The 16114-nt window shown below is 42.0% G+C and overlaps 1 protein-coding gene across 2 annotated transcripts; it reads left to right on the forward strand.

Moving 5' to 3' along the window:
- The first annotated feature begins 42 nt into the window (after positions 1-42).
- On the forward strand, positions 43-15228 carry si:ch211-129c21.1 (uncharacterized protein LOC563087 homolog). Of its 2 annotated transcripts, none has more exons than XM_051376474.1 (14): positions 43-198; positions 6583-7099; positions 7338-7480; positions 8964-9026; positions 9387-9485; positions 10085-10184; positions 10469-10579; positions 10769-10920; positions 11079-11251; positions 12012-12168; positions 12278-12500; positions 12920-13035; positions 13264-13483; positions 13724-15228. In XM_051376474.1, the coding sequence occupies exons 2-14, from the start codon at positions 6991-6993 to the stop codon at positions 14485-14487; spliced, it is 2430 nt and encodes an 809-aa protein (XP_051232434.1). In that variant the 5' UTR covers positions 43-198; positions 6583-6990; the 3' UTR covers positions 14488-15228. The 2 variants fall into 2 exon arrangements, with proteins under 2 accessions (XP_051232434.1, XP_051232435.1); XM_051376475.1 differs by having other exon boundaries at positions 55-198; positions 6562-7099.
- Positions 15229-16114: the final 886 nt, after the last annotated feature.

The following is a 16114-nucleotide window of genomic DNA, read 5'->3' on the forward strand; positions in this document are numbered from 1 at the left end:
AGGAAAGGTACAATCAAAAGTCACATGACCAGGCACTGCCTACCGCTGAGAGCTGCCAGATAATCGCTCCCTGCAGGAGTTAGATGTGGAGTGAACGTTACAGGTGGAGCACAAAAAGCGTCGAGCCGGATTTAAGACCAGGAAAACAACGGCAGGAGCGGTCTCAGCGGTTTCTGATGTAGATCCCGACAACTCCCGGTGAGTCTGAAGCGCAAGTAAGCCGCTGTTGTGACTTATTGGATTGTTTGTGCGCAGCTTTGTCCCACAGGATTCTTATGTTTTTTCCACGGAGCTCGGGCCGGTTGCGGGAATTGGATTGGGCAACCCGTGGGGTTGAGAGGGGCACATGCTGCCACACTGTAACTTGTCTGTCTTATCTAAGATTATAGGATATCCTAATCTAATAATAGCAGGCGAAAGCTAGACTAAGCAGTAGTAGGATATGCGTTTAGGCTGCCTTACAAACACTTAACCACCGCAGACACACTGAGGGGAAACGCGCCAACTCGCAGGGTCGCTGGCGCAGCTTAAGGACAAGTGTCAAAGCAGCGGATATGTACCTAAATCCTGACTGGGGGGGGGTCGGGGGTCAAATTGTATAAGCTTAAGTACACAGATTTGATTTCACCCCTTCAGTTTGCCCACCTTTAAATGTACAAATCTCTTAATAGCCTAAACCAACAGCTTGTAAACATGCAGAAAAGGACCAGGTTTTCATTTTATGTGCCATTCTTGATCTATTGGCATTTTCTCTACATAAACAGAGCCAATAATCTATACAGCTACATCAGTAATTCACAAACAGAATATCTAAGTATCCCAGCATTTGGTCTCCAGTGTGCCTGAATTCAACCGGACGTTATAGGGGTTGACATGACACTCCAGGGTGTTCACTTTAATGGATGGTGAGAGTTTTAGCACATGATGTGTGTGTGTGTGTGTGTGTGTGTGTGTGGCTGAGAGAGCAGAGGGTAAGTGCTGTCAGTGCACTTGCTTAGGGGATTGCCCAATTTTAGCTGTCATACTGCAGCTCGGGGGAGGTCACAGGGTGCCGAGGGGACTGCTGCAAACAGCCACACCACAAATAATACCCCGGCACTGTGTGGTATCAAAGGTGGCAGGGGTTCCTTTATGTTTTACTGCATGTGCCCACCCGCCCAAACAACACCCATCCTCGCATCTGAACTTCTGCTTCATGTTGGTTGACAGTCAGACAGTGAACGCAACACACACTGCTGCTCAGGGGCGCGTGCCAACGTGGTTGTACCCTCCGGGCGCCGTGCACAGCCCCTTTCCAGGTAAAGTGCACAGGTGAAACACAGTCCGTGTGTTGGATGTAAACCAGCTCATCTGAGTTTCACTGTGAGTTTTCTTCAGTAAACTCGGTCTGTGGTTGATGTGTCACTAAACTGTGAACCAACCACGTTACCATTGTTTTGCCAGAGCGCGCAGTGTGTGCTTCTACTGAGCATCCAACATGTAGGCTACACTATGCGAGATTTATTGTGCTAGAGGGAGGTTTGTTTCACAGACATTACAACACAGCAACATATACATATAGATCATCAGAATCCCCATATGTAGGTGCTGGTTTAAGAGCCAATAAACCAGCCTAACCCTAACTGAGCACAAGTAGAGTGGCATTAGACCGGGGACCACAGCAGGAAAACAAAAGGTTGTGTATGGCACATGATAGGCAGACACAATATGTTTAATATTTTATTGGCAGTTATTAAAGATGTGTTCCCATGAAGCAGGAGGCCGGATACACTGACGAGGGCAGAACAATGTGTTGATGTTTCTTTATTTATGACATTTTAAATGATTCTGCACATTTGATTTCGATAGCTGCATATCTGGCACCTTCATTGTTGATCTTCTTCTGCCAACGCACCTGAATTCATTGTGTTATCTAGAACTTAAATGACAGTTTAGTCAAATAATCTGCCACTTGTTTTCATAATCTATTAATAGCTCAAGAAAAAATGGCAGACACTCCCTTGTTCCAGCTTCTCCAGTGTGCTTTTCTGTTTTATATCATTATAAACTGAATATTGGGGGGGGTCAGACAAAATAAGACATCTGCTTTTGGAAATTATGGTCACTTTTTTCTATTTTCTGACCTATAGACCAAATGATTCACCAATTAATAAAAAAAATAACAGAAAGATAAATACATATTTGAATGATTGTTGTAGACCCGGTATTGACTGTGTAAACTTGAATAAACAACAGTTTCAAAGTCATTAAATCTTTTCCATGGTTTTGATTTTAAATGTAAATCAAAGTGTTAACAACATTTTTCTTGGGTGTTCGCGTCTGTCAGTCAACTTTGTCACAGGCACAGATGTTCGGGTGTTCATATTTTCCTTTTGTGCCCTGGCTCCTGCTGAGACTTGCTTGGGTGTGTGTGTGTGTGTGTGTGTTTCTCTGTGTGTGTGCATTCAAGCGTGCATTTACACTCAACCAGACTTGTCTCATCAATGACAAGTAATTTGTCAGAGGCAACAATCTTATTGGACATTTTTATTTTGTAGTTCACTTGTCGTCTTTATTCACACTGAATGCCTTGACTTTTAGCTTAATGATACATGTGGTAACAGGCTTGGAAACTGCACACATGGCATGTTTTTGAAGTATTGTTTTCAGTTAATTACAACTCTCCTGCACATCAAAACAAAAGGTGGCAAGCTACTGTCATTAGGAAAAAAATAATGATTTGTTTTAGCCATCTGAGCTTGCAAAAATATAACCCGGTGCTGAACTGGTGTGTTTTCCAGTGAGTGTTTCACAACAGAGTCTGTCCTGTGACACAAGGACTGTCAAAGGTGAGCACCCTCCCACAACCGGTTTCCTGTTTAGTCCGCTATGATGGAACTCTGTGTCACAGCCAGCTCACCAGCCGGCCTAACAGTGGACCAGCTTACATTTGACTGGCAACACGCCACTCAACCAGTCAGCCTGTGACTCAACCTGCACCAAACCTGTAGACCAGTTAATCAGTCACTCAGGTGAATCAGTTACAGCCAGAGGCCTCCCCCATACAGCACGGGGGAATGCAAAGAAAGACGTACACTAGAGCCTACACAGTCACGGCTCACTCCAGCTGTTTGACTGTTCACATGGCTTTTTGGATTTGGATTTGTTATGATTCACGGCGATGACAACAGCGTGCTTGTCTGCGCATGTTTCAGATGCTGCTGTTTCTGATTTTCCTTTGTACACCGCACGTAGCCGTATAGTGAGAATCCATGGTAGAGTACTGTAGATATGATGGAGGCTCCTGAACAGTCTATAAATATCCTCATGCTTCAAGTGGCTGGAGTGTCTGCTGCAGGGCTTCTTCAGCCTATTGTACTAGTTCATGTGCAGCCTTTGAACCCACAGTTGTTCACACTCTACATCTTGATGAGTGAAAACCCACCAGCAGCTAACCTTTTAAGGTGTGTGTGGGAAATGCATTTTCACAATTACATCTGGACTTATAGAGATGTAAAGACACTGTCCTAGTCACACTCTTGTTGTTTGTTCTGGTTTTCTATATGTGCATCTGATGCTGATGGTGACTTTGTGGTTGCTGTATTTACATGCAAGCAGTGCTATAAATGTCAGGTTGACTTTCAAGAGAAAGAACAACGTTTCACAATGTTCTTCACTGCATGCACAATTGTAAAAAGTTTTTCATGAACAATGTCATTCAGTTGAGCAGGTTTTGCCAGCTTTACATGAATCAGCATTGATCCCCTATAAACAAAAGACATGACTGGATTCACAACATACCCATACTCAGGGGAAAGCACACCTAATTTGATGGTGGTTTAATATTATTTTGGCAACTAGGTGTCAGAGAAACAATGATTCAACTTGAAAGAGAGAACACTGATGAGATCCAAGCACACTTTACAATAAGGTATACTTGCAGGAGGGTTGTTTCTATTAAAATGGTTCATATGTAAAATATAATGTAAGAAGCAGTTATACACAACCTGTTAAATTCCACAAACCTTTATTAATGGCTTACTAATATTAGTAAAGGCTACTTTGCAATATACCATCAACTCTGCAGCTATCAATGCTAGTGTGCCATTACGAATGGATTTTGGCAGTGATCAGATAAGGGGTCAAAGTATCCATGGGAGAGTCCTTCCTGATTAATTATAAAGAACAAAGCAAACAGCAAAGGTGGCGGACATAGAGACATAAATGTGGGATCATAATCTAGCAATCCAAAAGTTACTTGTATTCATGCATTATAGTGTAGTATTGCTCCCAAAGACTTTTGAGACACTAGACTCAAAATGAATGGTAATGTTGCTCGTGTCCATGTTAATATGTTAAAATGTTCACAATAATATATTTACAGTGCAAGGTGATGATGAATGCAGCTTTAAATAAACATTTTATTAACCATTTAAGCCCAAAGGATTTTAAATTACTTGAAAGAAATTTTTACTATTAAAAATCTCATACTGTAGCATTTTGTATTTTTTGTCCAGTCAAATGTAAGAATAAAAAAAAAAAAACATATTTAAATAAAGTAATGTAACAGATAAGGGTCCTATCTTATAAGAAAATCAGCTTGTAACTTATGTAAAAAACCTCAGCTGTGCATCCCTCTCCTCCCCCCCAACACACATGCACATGTCAGTGTTACTATGGATAAACAGAGGAAGAGAAAAGAGGGACAACTGCTGCATGCTCTTCTATTATTATAGCAATACCTGTCTGTCTGCGCTGCACTGAAATATCTGTCAAACACTGTGAGAAACAACCTGCAGTCATTCCATTCAGCTGTAACGCTCAACCTACAGTCCCTGCCTCCCCCACCCCTCCTCTCACAGCCTGAGGGGAAAAGTATGCAAGACGTCGGTGCTCTGAGAACAGATGAGCAGTCCTGTACATGCAGCAGCTCGTCCCGCTGTGTCAAGTAACAACAAGGTGGGAGCATGGCAGTTTGTTGCAAAACGCACATTCAAAACTGAGGTTGTTCAGAGGCACAGAGGAGCGAGTGCCTAGCTGTCTCTCGAGGAAATTTGGATCCTGTCATTCTGGTTTCTGTCAACAGGCGAGGACTCTGTGGTGTGTGTTTTCAAAGGAAGCATCTCTATGAAATCTGCTGTATTTTCCTCTCTCTGTGCGCTTAAATCTAAATAACAGTTGCAAAGCAGCTGTGTGGTGCGGCTGCTTTTGAGCAGTGTGCACTAAAAGGATAAGAGTATAGTTTTTACCTTGCAAGTCTGTCTCTTAAGTATGCTTTGTGTGTTATTCTGAGGAAAAAGTGCCTTGATGAATTTTGAATGAGGCTGCGCTGCTCAGTTAGTCAAAACAGCAAGAAGAACTCGCCAAAGAAGTGGTAAGTCTCAATTCAGCATGAATCCCAGGGTAGGGATGGAGCGCTAAAGCGGTGAATTGTTGTGATCTGCATGCATGCCCAAACCTGAACTGATTCCCCTCTGCTGCGTGAACCCCGCTGAGCCCAGAGGAAGCAGGTTCTTATCAGGGAGGAGGACAGGAAGGCACAGAGAGTGGAGGAGGAAGAGAGAGTGGGGGTTGGTGGGCAGCGGGGCACTCTGCAGAATTTCACTTGACATCAGTTTCCTCTCTGGAGTTTACAGTTATGACTTCTCTTAGGTATGACTGTAAGTGGTGCTACACTTCTCTAATGTAACAGTGAGGTTATATTTGGCCCTTGTGTCTTTGACAAAATGTGAAATGAAAAGTAGGCTACAGCATGCTGGCAAGGCATGTTCATGTATGGTACTTCACCGGCCCTCATAGTTTTTGTCTTTATCACTACACTTTAGGAGAGGTAGCAGAATAAGCTCCTGTAGCACTCCACTGATTGTATATGTGTAAGGAGTATTACTCAACTTGATTAGTTCATGAATGTCTTCTGTGGCTCTGAGGAAAGTCTGAGAAAATAACCAGGTCAGCAGAGTTATCAGGGTCTACACATTTTTACAAAAACACAACGCCTCTGTTACAAAATTGGGTGACCTTGGGAATTTGAAAGGCATTTACCAGGCAGATAGAGTCCAATGGAGGATGCTTTATGGAAATTGTAGGATGCAGGATATTTAGACTCTAGACTAGACTATACACTGAATGTCAGAATATCTTGATTGATTTTGACCAATCTGGATTTAATCTGTCTCTTGTGAGTCTTCCATCTTAATAAAAGTACAATTAAGTTTCCTTATGGTCATAGATCTCTGGTGAACCATCTAAGTGATTACCTAAACTCTTTCTTTCATTTGTGCTTTCTTTCAATTTACTGCATAGATTTTGTTTTTGATATTTAAAATAATTAATATTTAAATAAAAGCAGCAGACACCATTCACATTACAAATATTGAAAAGAGGGGAAATTAAATCTTTATCTTTTTCTATATAATAATTATACATGAATAATGAAGAATACAATAGAAAAGGGTGTATGAGACAAACCAGCCACTGTTTCATTTTTGAAGCTAATATAAAAGCCATCTTTTAACGTATAAATCATTTCCACTTTTAACATTAAGTCAATGTCAGGGGTCTCTTTAATAATTTAATGAATAGATGTTTTCATATCTTTCCTAGAGGTGGGCACCATTAAGATGATCTCCTCCAGCACCCCTCACCAGTAGCAGGGCAGCATGGCTTCTGCTCCTCCTTCCACAGAGGACACCAGTGGCTCATTAGCACTGCGCTGGAGGCTAACGCCGACATAGATACTCACCACGCAGGACACTGACTTCAGACAAAACCGAGGCAGGCTGAGCTGCACTCCAGTTAAACACACGAATGAACTACCTTTAGAGGATCTTCGAAAACAAAGATGACTTGTGCCAGAGCGGCACATGTCCAGGACAGTGACATCCCAACCGTGTAACAGTAGCAACCTCTGGACTAAGACCTTGGACCATGTTCTGTCTCTGATCAGGTGCTTTGGTGGCAGAGCTGGACTGTGCAGCTCTTCCACACTTAGACCAACCTGGACTCTGAGCCATGTCTCTTCTCTCAGCCCTGAGCCTAGTCTGTGGATTGATGCTCCACGTTTCCTTTAGTGCACTCAACACTCACTACTGTGTCCCGCGAAAGACTGTCCCCTACCAGAGTAAGTCACACATTCTCAAAGCCTCCCCACTAATATGTCACATTCTTACTGTGCTTTAACAGATTTACACCAGGATTTGTAGCAGTTAATGTATGTATTTGTGCACATTTAACTGCTTGGTTTTACAATTTCAATGAATCTGCATTTTGTTTTTGCTGTGGGAGTGTTTTTCCAGCTGCATGGAGTCACAGCAGCTAAAAGAAAATATAACGAAATACAGATGTTCTGTCCTGTCTAGATGAGCTGAAGTCGTTCAGTGAAGAGGGGATTTTCAACTACTCCACTATGCTAATGAGAGACGACCTTGGTGTGGTGCTGCTGGGGGCCAGAGAGGCCATATATGCTCTGGACATCAACAACATCTCTGTCAGAAAGGCTGCGGTAAGAACACGTGAAGAGAAAATCTGTTGTGCTGGTCTGATCAGCAGGTTTCTGTCTGAAGCTGTTGTAAAATAAATGATAAACAGTCACATGCCTGCAGAACAGTTATATATTAACATGCACGTGTTTGTTTGCTCGATGGAATAGCTATTAATTAACTTTTCATTATTGCATATTAAAAATGAAAGATTTATTGAACATTTATGATATTTTTGTTAGCGGTTGAAGGCATTTGAAGGCATCAGATAATCAGTGAGCCACTAAAGGCTGGACTTACCGTGCCTGATCATGAATTATATTAGTGGTTACCAAACCTTTTAGTTTATAACCCCTTAAATGAAGTCATGTCTTACCTGTTACCCCACATCGCAGGTTATGGTGGTGTGGACGTTGGGTTATGAGTTCAGCATGTCTGACCGGAAGGCTTTTTAGAGGAGTGACAAAGTGAAAGTATCCAGTATTTCACTAGGAGAAAAGCAAAAATATGTGGAAAAAAAGTCAAATTTTTGCATTCTTATCCCCTTAATCATTTCATGACCTCCAGTTTGGGAATCACTGGTATGCATAATAGAAACCGCAGCCACTTGTTGCCTTTTAGCTATCTGAAGACATTTTGCTAGTTCCAGTTAATGCTTCCAATAAAAGGATTCTTTGTATATCTTTCTCTGCCCTCTTTCACTATTTTGAGAGAGATTTTGGCTATAGATATGATCAAGGAAACACTTCAGATTGATTAGAGCTGCTCTCACGTCAGCAGCCAGTTGAACTGTTGTCTATTTGGCCAGTGCACGTTTGCATGAGGAATTTGAATGAGTAATGGTCTGGTTGAGCTCTAAACAGTGGTCTATTGATTCATAATTGTAGTTACACAGCTAACAGTCACAACTGCTGAGGGACTGGTGTCTAGTGATGCCCGGGCCGACCCGTAACCCTCAGGTCTCGGTTACCCGCGGGTCGGGCTGGGTCGGGTCGGGTCATTAAGGATTAAATATGTCCAATACAGCCTACTTCTTAACAACACTGTTGGGTAAATCCACCTGCAACCTGACGTCACAAAAACGCTTATATATATATTTATTTTTATTAAGATTTGAATTTGTTGTTGCCAGTTTCCAGTGCCACTCGAAAGGCTGTTTTCAAGCATATTTGTAAGACCAAATAAAAGCCTTATTTAATGACATATGTAACGTGTATTTAATAGCGGTGGGGCGGGTTGTGAAAATAGATGCGGTTGTGCGGGGCGGGATGGGTAAAATTATTAAATAAATGCGGGACCCACGGGTTGGAAAAAATCCCGACCCGCGCATCACTACTGGTGTCCTACCTAGCAGGTACTCCCCTCTGGAGTGCACTGACTGGTCTTAATGTTAGACAAACAGTGAAATGTGTGAGGGTAACTGGGCTGCAGCTCAACTGTCATGCTGTTGGGTTGCGACATCATTCCTGCGTGCTTTGACAAGACACTTTTCCTCTGTTGATGCAGGTGTACTGGCGAGTTACAGAGGAGAAGCAGAGGGAGTGCACATACAAGGGAAAACATGCCGAGGTTTGTGTAATGTCTTTCCAAACAGTGTAACTTTTACATCTAGGGCAAGGATGCAGCCTTAACTGCAGTTTGCTCCCCTATGCAGTTTATCTCTTTGCATTTGTAAATCATTTATATTAGTCTTTTTTCCTTTTCAAGTCTTTACACAGAAGTCTCTTTGAAGTGCTTTGCTCACAGATTCCAATGTGCCCAAATAAAGGCATGAGTAGAAAATGCATGTACACAGCCTTGACCTTTTGGTCACCAGCTCAGCTCCAGGCAGCCCGTGCAGTCACTATATGTATTTGGCTTGTTTGTGTTTTTGTGCCTGAACTAACAGAGCTCTGACCTTGGCATTCTCTCTGCTGGATCTTGTTGCAGGTGGAATGCCGCAACTACATTCGAAACCTGCACCGAGTGAATGACACTACAATGTATGTGTGTGGCACAAATGCTTTTAGCCCCAGCTGTGATTATATGGTAAGTATGCTGCAGAATATGGTGGTGGTCAGTTGGTTTGTGCCATTCAAATGATTAGCAAACATTTGCCCTTTTAAATCCCTTTTAAGTTTAAGCCTATCCCTTCATAACGTTGTTTATTTATTGCCTTTGTTGGGTTTCATTGTTCAAACAACATATTAGCTCATGAATGCAGTGTATTTTGACAAGGAACCCAAATCTCAGAGGACTGAGCATCCTGAATGCACCATCAAAGAGAGTTAAATGGTTCCTATGTGCAGACTCACAGCACAATAACCACCTTTTTATTAAAAATAAATAAATAACGCAGCCATGTTTACTACGTTGTTTCTACAATATCTCACTAAGTCTTAACCTTCTGAAAGTTATAATTTGGACAAAAATATAAAACAAAGACTGAGTCAAAAGTTGGGTATCAGTCTAACTTGAACATATCTTTTGTACACTTGGTGAGTAATAATGTAAATATATGCTAGTTTTAGTTAATGGACCAAACCCAACAGTAATTCCACTGTATCTCAGTACTGTGTTCAAATAAAATGTCAGTCTTTCTTTTTCCCCCTCTCTTAACAACTTTTTCTTTCCTTTGTTTCCGACAGACGTTTGCTAATGGACGGCTGAGGCTGGAGGGAAAGCAGGAGGAGGGAAAGGGGAAGTGTCCTTTTGATCCCTTCCAGAGATACTCCTCCCTCATGGTTGGTGAGTGTCTGAGTCAGGTTTGCTGTTAGACGGAACAAAGCGCAAAATGCTGCTGAACGTTCAAAGTGCACCAACAGAAAAGATTAGTTGAGGTTAACTGTGTGCCACAAGACCTGAGTGGCAAATGCATTACAGATGTCACCCAGTAGTGCTACCTGCTCACTCAACATATGCACTAAGTTGGTTCAGTCCATTATTAGGCATGTAATTGAGTTATTGTTCCAACTAAATATGAATAATGGATCTCCAGGAATTCTCCCTCATCTCTTGTTCCTGTCCAACAGGAAATGACCTGTATTCTGCTACATCCATCAACTTCTTGGGCTCTGAGCCTGTGGTTCTGCGCAGCTCGGACTTGGCTCTCCGTACTGAGTTTAAGAGCTCCTGGCTCAGTGGTGAGTTCCTCCTGGCCATTTAAAGTTTCATATAAATAGTGTGCATAGTTTAGAAGGAATGGATTGCAGCAACACACTGCTTATGCATGATGCAGTTTATGATACCTGTAGATATCTTTTAACATAACTGAGGCAGATCAAAGTCTATAGATTTGTCCTAAGTACGAATTTCATGTTTTCTGATTACAGAGCCAAACTTTGTCTACATGGACTTTGTTGGTGAGAGTTTTGATAGTCCGGATGGTGATGATGATAAGGTGTACTTGTTCTTCAGTGAGAATGCCATGGAGTATGACTTCTACAGGAAAGTTGCAGTGTCTCGAGTGGCCCGTGTCTGCAAGGTATATTTAAGCACGGAATAAAATCTCTTTTTGGCAAGAGAGAGGAAGTTTATTAACATTAGGCTACTGTACGAGAATCTGAGTGTCAGACAGGTCTGGTTGTTGTGGTTCAGTTGTGCAGAATTGCACATGACAGAGTGCTCTGTCTCTGTGTTTAGGGCGATATGGGCGGCCAGCGGACACTGCAGAGGAAATGGACGTCGTTCCTGAAAGCTCGTCTGGATTGTTCCCTCCCTGAACCCAGCCTGCCCCCCATTGTCCAGGATGTCTTCCTGCTGAAGCACAGGGACTGGAGGAAGAGCGTCTTCTACGCTGTCTTCACACCCCAGTCGTAAGTACATAACAATCAAATCTTGTAGTCTTATGGCTTAGGGTGGATGTTGAAGGACGGCAAGGTAGGTAGTAACCTGAGCAGTCAATGTGGAAGAATGAAAAAGGTATAGCCTGCTGGTCAAAAACAAAACAAAAAGTTTTAATTTGAATATCTTCTATTTGTCTGACTATGTAAATTGTAATATATGGTATTTAGCAGTTAATATTTGTATTTGACAGATTAAAGCTGCAGTAGATAACTTTTATAAAAATATTTTTTGTCATATTTGCACTATATTATCACTATATCCTGACAGTAGAACATGAGACAGATAATCAGTGAAAAAATCTGGTTCCTCTGGCTCCTCCTGGTACTCCTAAAGGCATTTGCAATAATCCACCAGGCCTGAACGAAAACAACCAACAACAAGAGCCAAGGAAGATTCCCAGCATTGATATTTGACGACCTGACAATGAGACTCAACAATCAACAATCTTAAAACCACCAGCCCAAAGTGTCTTTACATCTTTCTCTGACTGGTTGTTTTTGTTCAGGCCCAGTGAATTCCTTCAATTGTCATTAGGAGCACTAGGATGAGCAAGAGGAACCAGATTTCTTTCACAGATCTGTCTCAGTTTCAGAAAATGACAAAACGTTTTTTTTTATAAAATTGACCTACTGCAGCTTTAATTAAAAATTTAAACAGTATTCTCTAGTCATACAAATAAAACAAACCTTTCGCAGTTTGTTTGACTAAATATGTTTTATTGTTTTCCAGGAGCTTGTCCCAGGCATCTGCAGTATGTGCATACAGTGTGTCTGCCATTCGAGATATTTTCAACGAGGGCAAGTTTAAGACACCTGTTGCTGTGGAGACGTCTCACGTCAAGTGGGTGATGTACACTGGAGAGGTGCCAGTCCCCAGACCAGGAGCAGTGAGTCTAAAGACTTTGTTGCAGCCAGACATGATACTGGTTATTAAAGCATGCAAAGCTAATCTGAAAAAAAAAAAAAAAAAATCTGAATTGAGGTTTTTTTTTTCAGTGCATCAATAGTGTGGCACGCAAAATGGGAATGAATCGTTCTCTGGACCTTCCTGACAAAACCCTCCAGTTCATCAGGGATCGGCCCCTTATGGACGAGGCTGTTCGCCCTCTGACTGGAGGGCCGCTGCTGGTCAAGAGGGGACCTCTGCTCACACGGATTGTAGTGGACAGTGTGTTGGCACTGGACAGACAGAGATATGACGTCATGTTCATTGGCACTGGTAACTAAATTCTAATAACAATATTCTGGTTGATTAAACTTAAAGCCCCAGAAAAAACATCAAGTTATTAACAGTTTAACACTCAAAAACCCAGTGAATCTGTGCGGTTTGTACAACTATCATCACGTTTTTAGTCAAATGTTGCTCAAATCTGGTGGACAGAAATATTTTAAATATAAAAAAGTGTGAAATATATTTTCACACTTTTCCAACTGAGCCCCGCCCACCTCAAACCAGCAAGAAAAGCAATGGCAAAAACCTGAAATAAATGTGACAAACCCAAAACTGTTTCAGAAAATGTGTTTTCAGGGCCTTTAATGTTAAACTTTTAAAGCCACTGAACCATTTGTATAATCGATACCTTGTAAGACACACTCATTATATGGGTTTTAAATAGTCCTTTTTTTGTTTCTTGGTAGAAAATGGTTACGTTCAGAAGGCTGTCAACTATGCTGGAGAGATGTTCATCATTGAGGAGATTCAACTGTTCGAAAACCCCGTGCCTATTAGCACCCTGCGCCTCTCCTCCAGCAAGGTAACTCAGAACAGGTTCAATATATTGGCAATAATGGTTTGTTAGCTCATCATCATCATAGGCTATAGCCGTTTACTGCTGTTTTTCTTGGCAAATACTGAACAAAAGGCTTCAGTCTGAATTTATATCTCAATTTAAATATGTTGTCACTTAATTGCCAGAGGCTTCAGTGGTAATAAAGATTAAACACTTTTGGATTGTTGAATTGTTTTGTGTGTGCGAACATAGGGCCAACTGTACGCAGGTACAGACTTTGGTGCTATCCAGATGCCGGTGAGTAACTGCAGCCGCTATGACACTTGTGTGGACTGCATCCTGGCCAGGGATCCTTACTGTGCCTGGGACTTGACCACCGAGCAGTGCTCCCCAGTCTACGGCTTCTCATCCTCCTCAAATTCTGCAATACAGAGTTTGAAAGAGGGAAACGTCTCACAGTGTCCTCAGCCAGGTACATTCTTTTACATGGAGGAGTTTGCATGCATTACTGCAGACTTTTTGTATGAAACAGCATCCCGGCAGTCTTACTCATTACTATGCAGCGAGACAATCATTTTGTGTGTGTGTGTGTGTGTGTGTGTGTGTGTGTGTGTGTGTGTGTGTGTGTGTGTGTGTGTGTGTGTGTGTGTGTGTGTGTGTGTGTGTGTGTGTGTGTGTGTGTGTGTGTGTGTGTGTGTGTGTGTGTTTTTAGATCCAGTAGCAGCTGTGGACTTTACCCTAGTTCCAGAGAACAACATCCAGTTGCCTTGCCAGCTCCACTCCAATTTGGCGCAGGTCCTGTGGCGATTCGCCGACCAAACACTTCACTCCAACAACAAATACTACATCTACAGCGGGGGCCTCCTCATCCTGAGTGCCTCCGAATCGGACGTTGGCCTGTACACCTGCGACTCTGTAGAGCAGATCAACGGCAGAACATACAACCGGACGGTGGCGGTTTATCAATTGCAGCTCTACTCTGGCCCAGGAGTGGGGGACAGAACTACTCCTGGCAACGAAGTGACAAATTCCTCTGACTCTATTTACGGGCTGAATACGGCTGCACCGGAGTTGGTGACAGTGCCGGACAGTGAGGACCCGTTGTCCCCTGAGAATCAAAGCGACACTAGCAGGGTGACACGTTTGGAGGTGGCAGTGGGTCTGCTGTCACTGCTTTGCCTCTCCCTGATGGGGGTCATATTTTGGATCTGGAGTCAAGGACGTTGGGAATGCTTTAAGCTTGCGCAGCGCTCCAGTGAAAGCGAGGGGAAAAGGCAGTCTGCAGAATACATGCACATCCCGAACAGAACTTCAGAGATAAAACTCCTGGGGCCCGAGTCTGGGAGACCTTGCAGTGCCAATAATAATCACTCCGCTGTTGACTTCAAAGGGAACGGGGAGCACCACTTCACACCTATGGCCAACATTTCAAGTCTGGACGGCCTGGGATACATAAATGATGAGTCAGAGATTTGACTCTGCTGAGGTGTAGAATTCAGTCTGAGGCTGACGACTAAGTGCACTAATTATCTTCCTATAGGTGTGCTACTGTAGAAAAGATTTTCATTATAAATTCTTTTCATTGGTATCCTGTGTCTCCTTGCCAATTTCTGACACTGTCTATCATTTCCATACTCTGACTGGGCAGCTGATGTTCACTGAAGACTTTTTTGTTTTTCTATAAATGTATTTTTTGTATGATAAATTGTGAAAACATTTAGTGTAATATATTGTGTACAGCCAAGACCGTTGTTTTTCCAACTATTTATTTGTCGCAATGAAGCAATTATATTACCTGTGATCTAAGTCTTGTAAATAGGGTCGACAACACTTTGACCTCTAATTTCCAGGTGCATTTCATTTTATGGTTTGTGTTTATTTAAGACAATCAATCAGAGAGCATACGGTTCAGTCTTGGTTGTGGTAATGATTGATCAATAGCCTGTACTTCTCTTTTATTTCCGGGTGGTTACCTCTGCATTTAAGCATTCAAATGCCAGTGACAAAAACATGAGATAATTTCCCTCCAGTAAATGTTAAGTCTTCATTTGCAGTGAACTAACAGGATTGGAGTTACAGTACAAACGTGGATGCACTTTTCTGTCAGTGAATCAACTCAACAGAGGTAAGGCACAGATAAGAATTTAGGTTTTTGGTGTCAAACGTTGGAAAATGCAGCCCCTGTTGGTAATAATAAAAACTTAATTGGGAGTTTGACGTGTGTCTGGCTGTCAGTAATGACTACTGTCTCTCTCTTACACACAACTGAGAATTGTGACGTTTCGAACAGATACACCTGTGGATTGTATGGTGGGACGATATCGACAAAATCATACACCTCAGTTACCTCACACCTGTTGGTTTTTGTTGAATAAGTCTGAGGCTGAACAAAATTACAGGAATGTGAATCTGCTCTGTGTTTGTCATTAACAACACTCAGCGCTGCCTTAGGTTTCATCTCAAACCACTACTGTAGAAATAAAAAGGGCTGAAGTGGGTCTCTGCTCAATTATTTAACAGTACTGTATAAGAAAGTTGTCTTGAACAGAATTAAGGTTAGACTATATATTGGTCTAATGAAACTATAATTGATAAAATATTACTGATGTAGTTGCACAGATTTTGCCGTTCTGAAACAGGTGCTCATGCTTAACAGATACATATTTACAGTACACTGGGGAATTAATACAACCCATTTGCCAACTACTGTTTTCAGTTTTCTTTATTCTAAAAAAAGCCAGTGGGCCTAGACTCAGTTTTAAAGTTCCAGAAATCACTTCTTTTTTTTTTTTAAGCTGCCCTCTCTCCTGTTCATCAGCCCTACATTTCCCTACCAAGATTTAATGAGGTTTCTTTGCTTACTTTTAGTTCAGGCTGTCTTGTACGTTTCCCTATGATGCTCACAGGCTTTTTCATCCCTCTCAGTTTCTTCCAACATTTCTGAATAAATCAATACGACAGCAGCATCTCTCTGCCAGGGTGCAAGATTCTGAACTGAGGACAGATACATAAAAAGACACACAGCAAAAGTGAGCAAACAGACCGCATGTGCGCCAAGTGGCGAAATCTATGTTTTACTTTAGGTGAAAGGCTGAAGGATAGT

Source organism: Dicentrarchus labrax, unplaced genomic scaffold (assembly GCF_905237075.1).
Source record: "Dicentrarchus labrax unplaced genomic scaffold, dlabrax2021, whole genome shotgun sequence".
In the NCBI taxonomy this organism is placed as follows: Eukaryota; Metazoa; Chordata; class Actinopteri; family Moronidae; genus Dicentrarchus; species Dicentrarchus labrax.

What these genes read in the sequence shown, in the direction of transcription:
- si:ch211-129c21.1 (XM_051376474.1), top strand. Translation starts at nt 6,991, where the DNA reads ATGTCTCTTCTCTCAGCCCTGAGCCTAGTCTGTGGATTGATGCTCCAC. An exon ending in GCCCCAGCTGTGATTATATG is followed by an intron (nt 9,486 to 10,084) that starts GTAAGTATGCTG and finishes TGTTTCCGACAG; the next exon opens with ACGTTTGCTAATGGACGGCT. An exon ending in ATACTCCTCCCTCATGGTTG is followed by an intron (nt 10,185 to 10,468) that starts GTGAGTGTCTGA and finishes CCTGTCCAACAG; the next exon opens with GAAATGACCTGTATTCTGCT.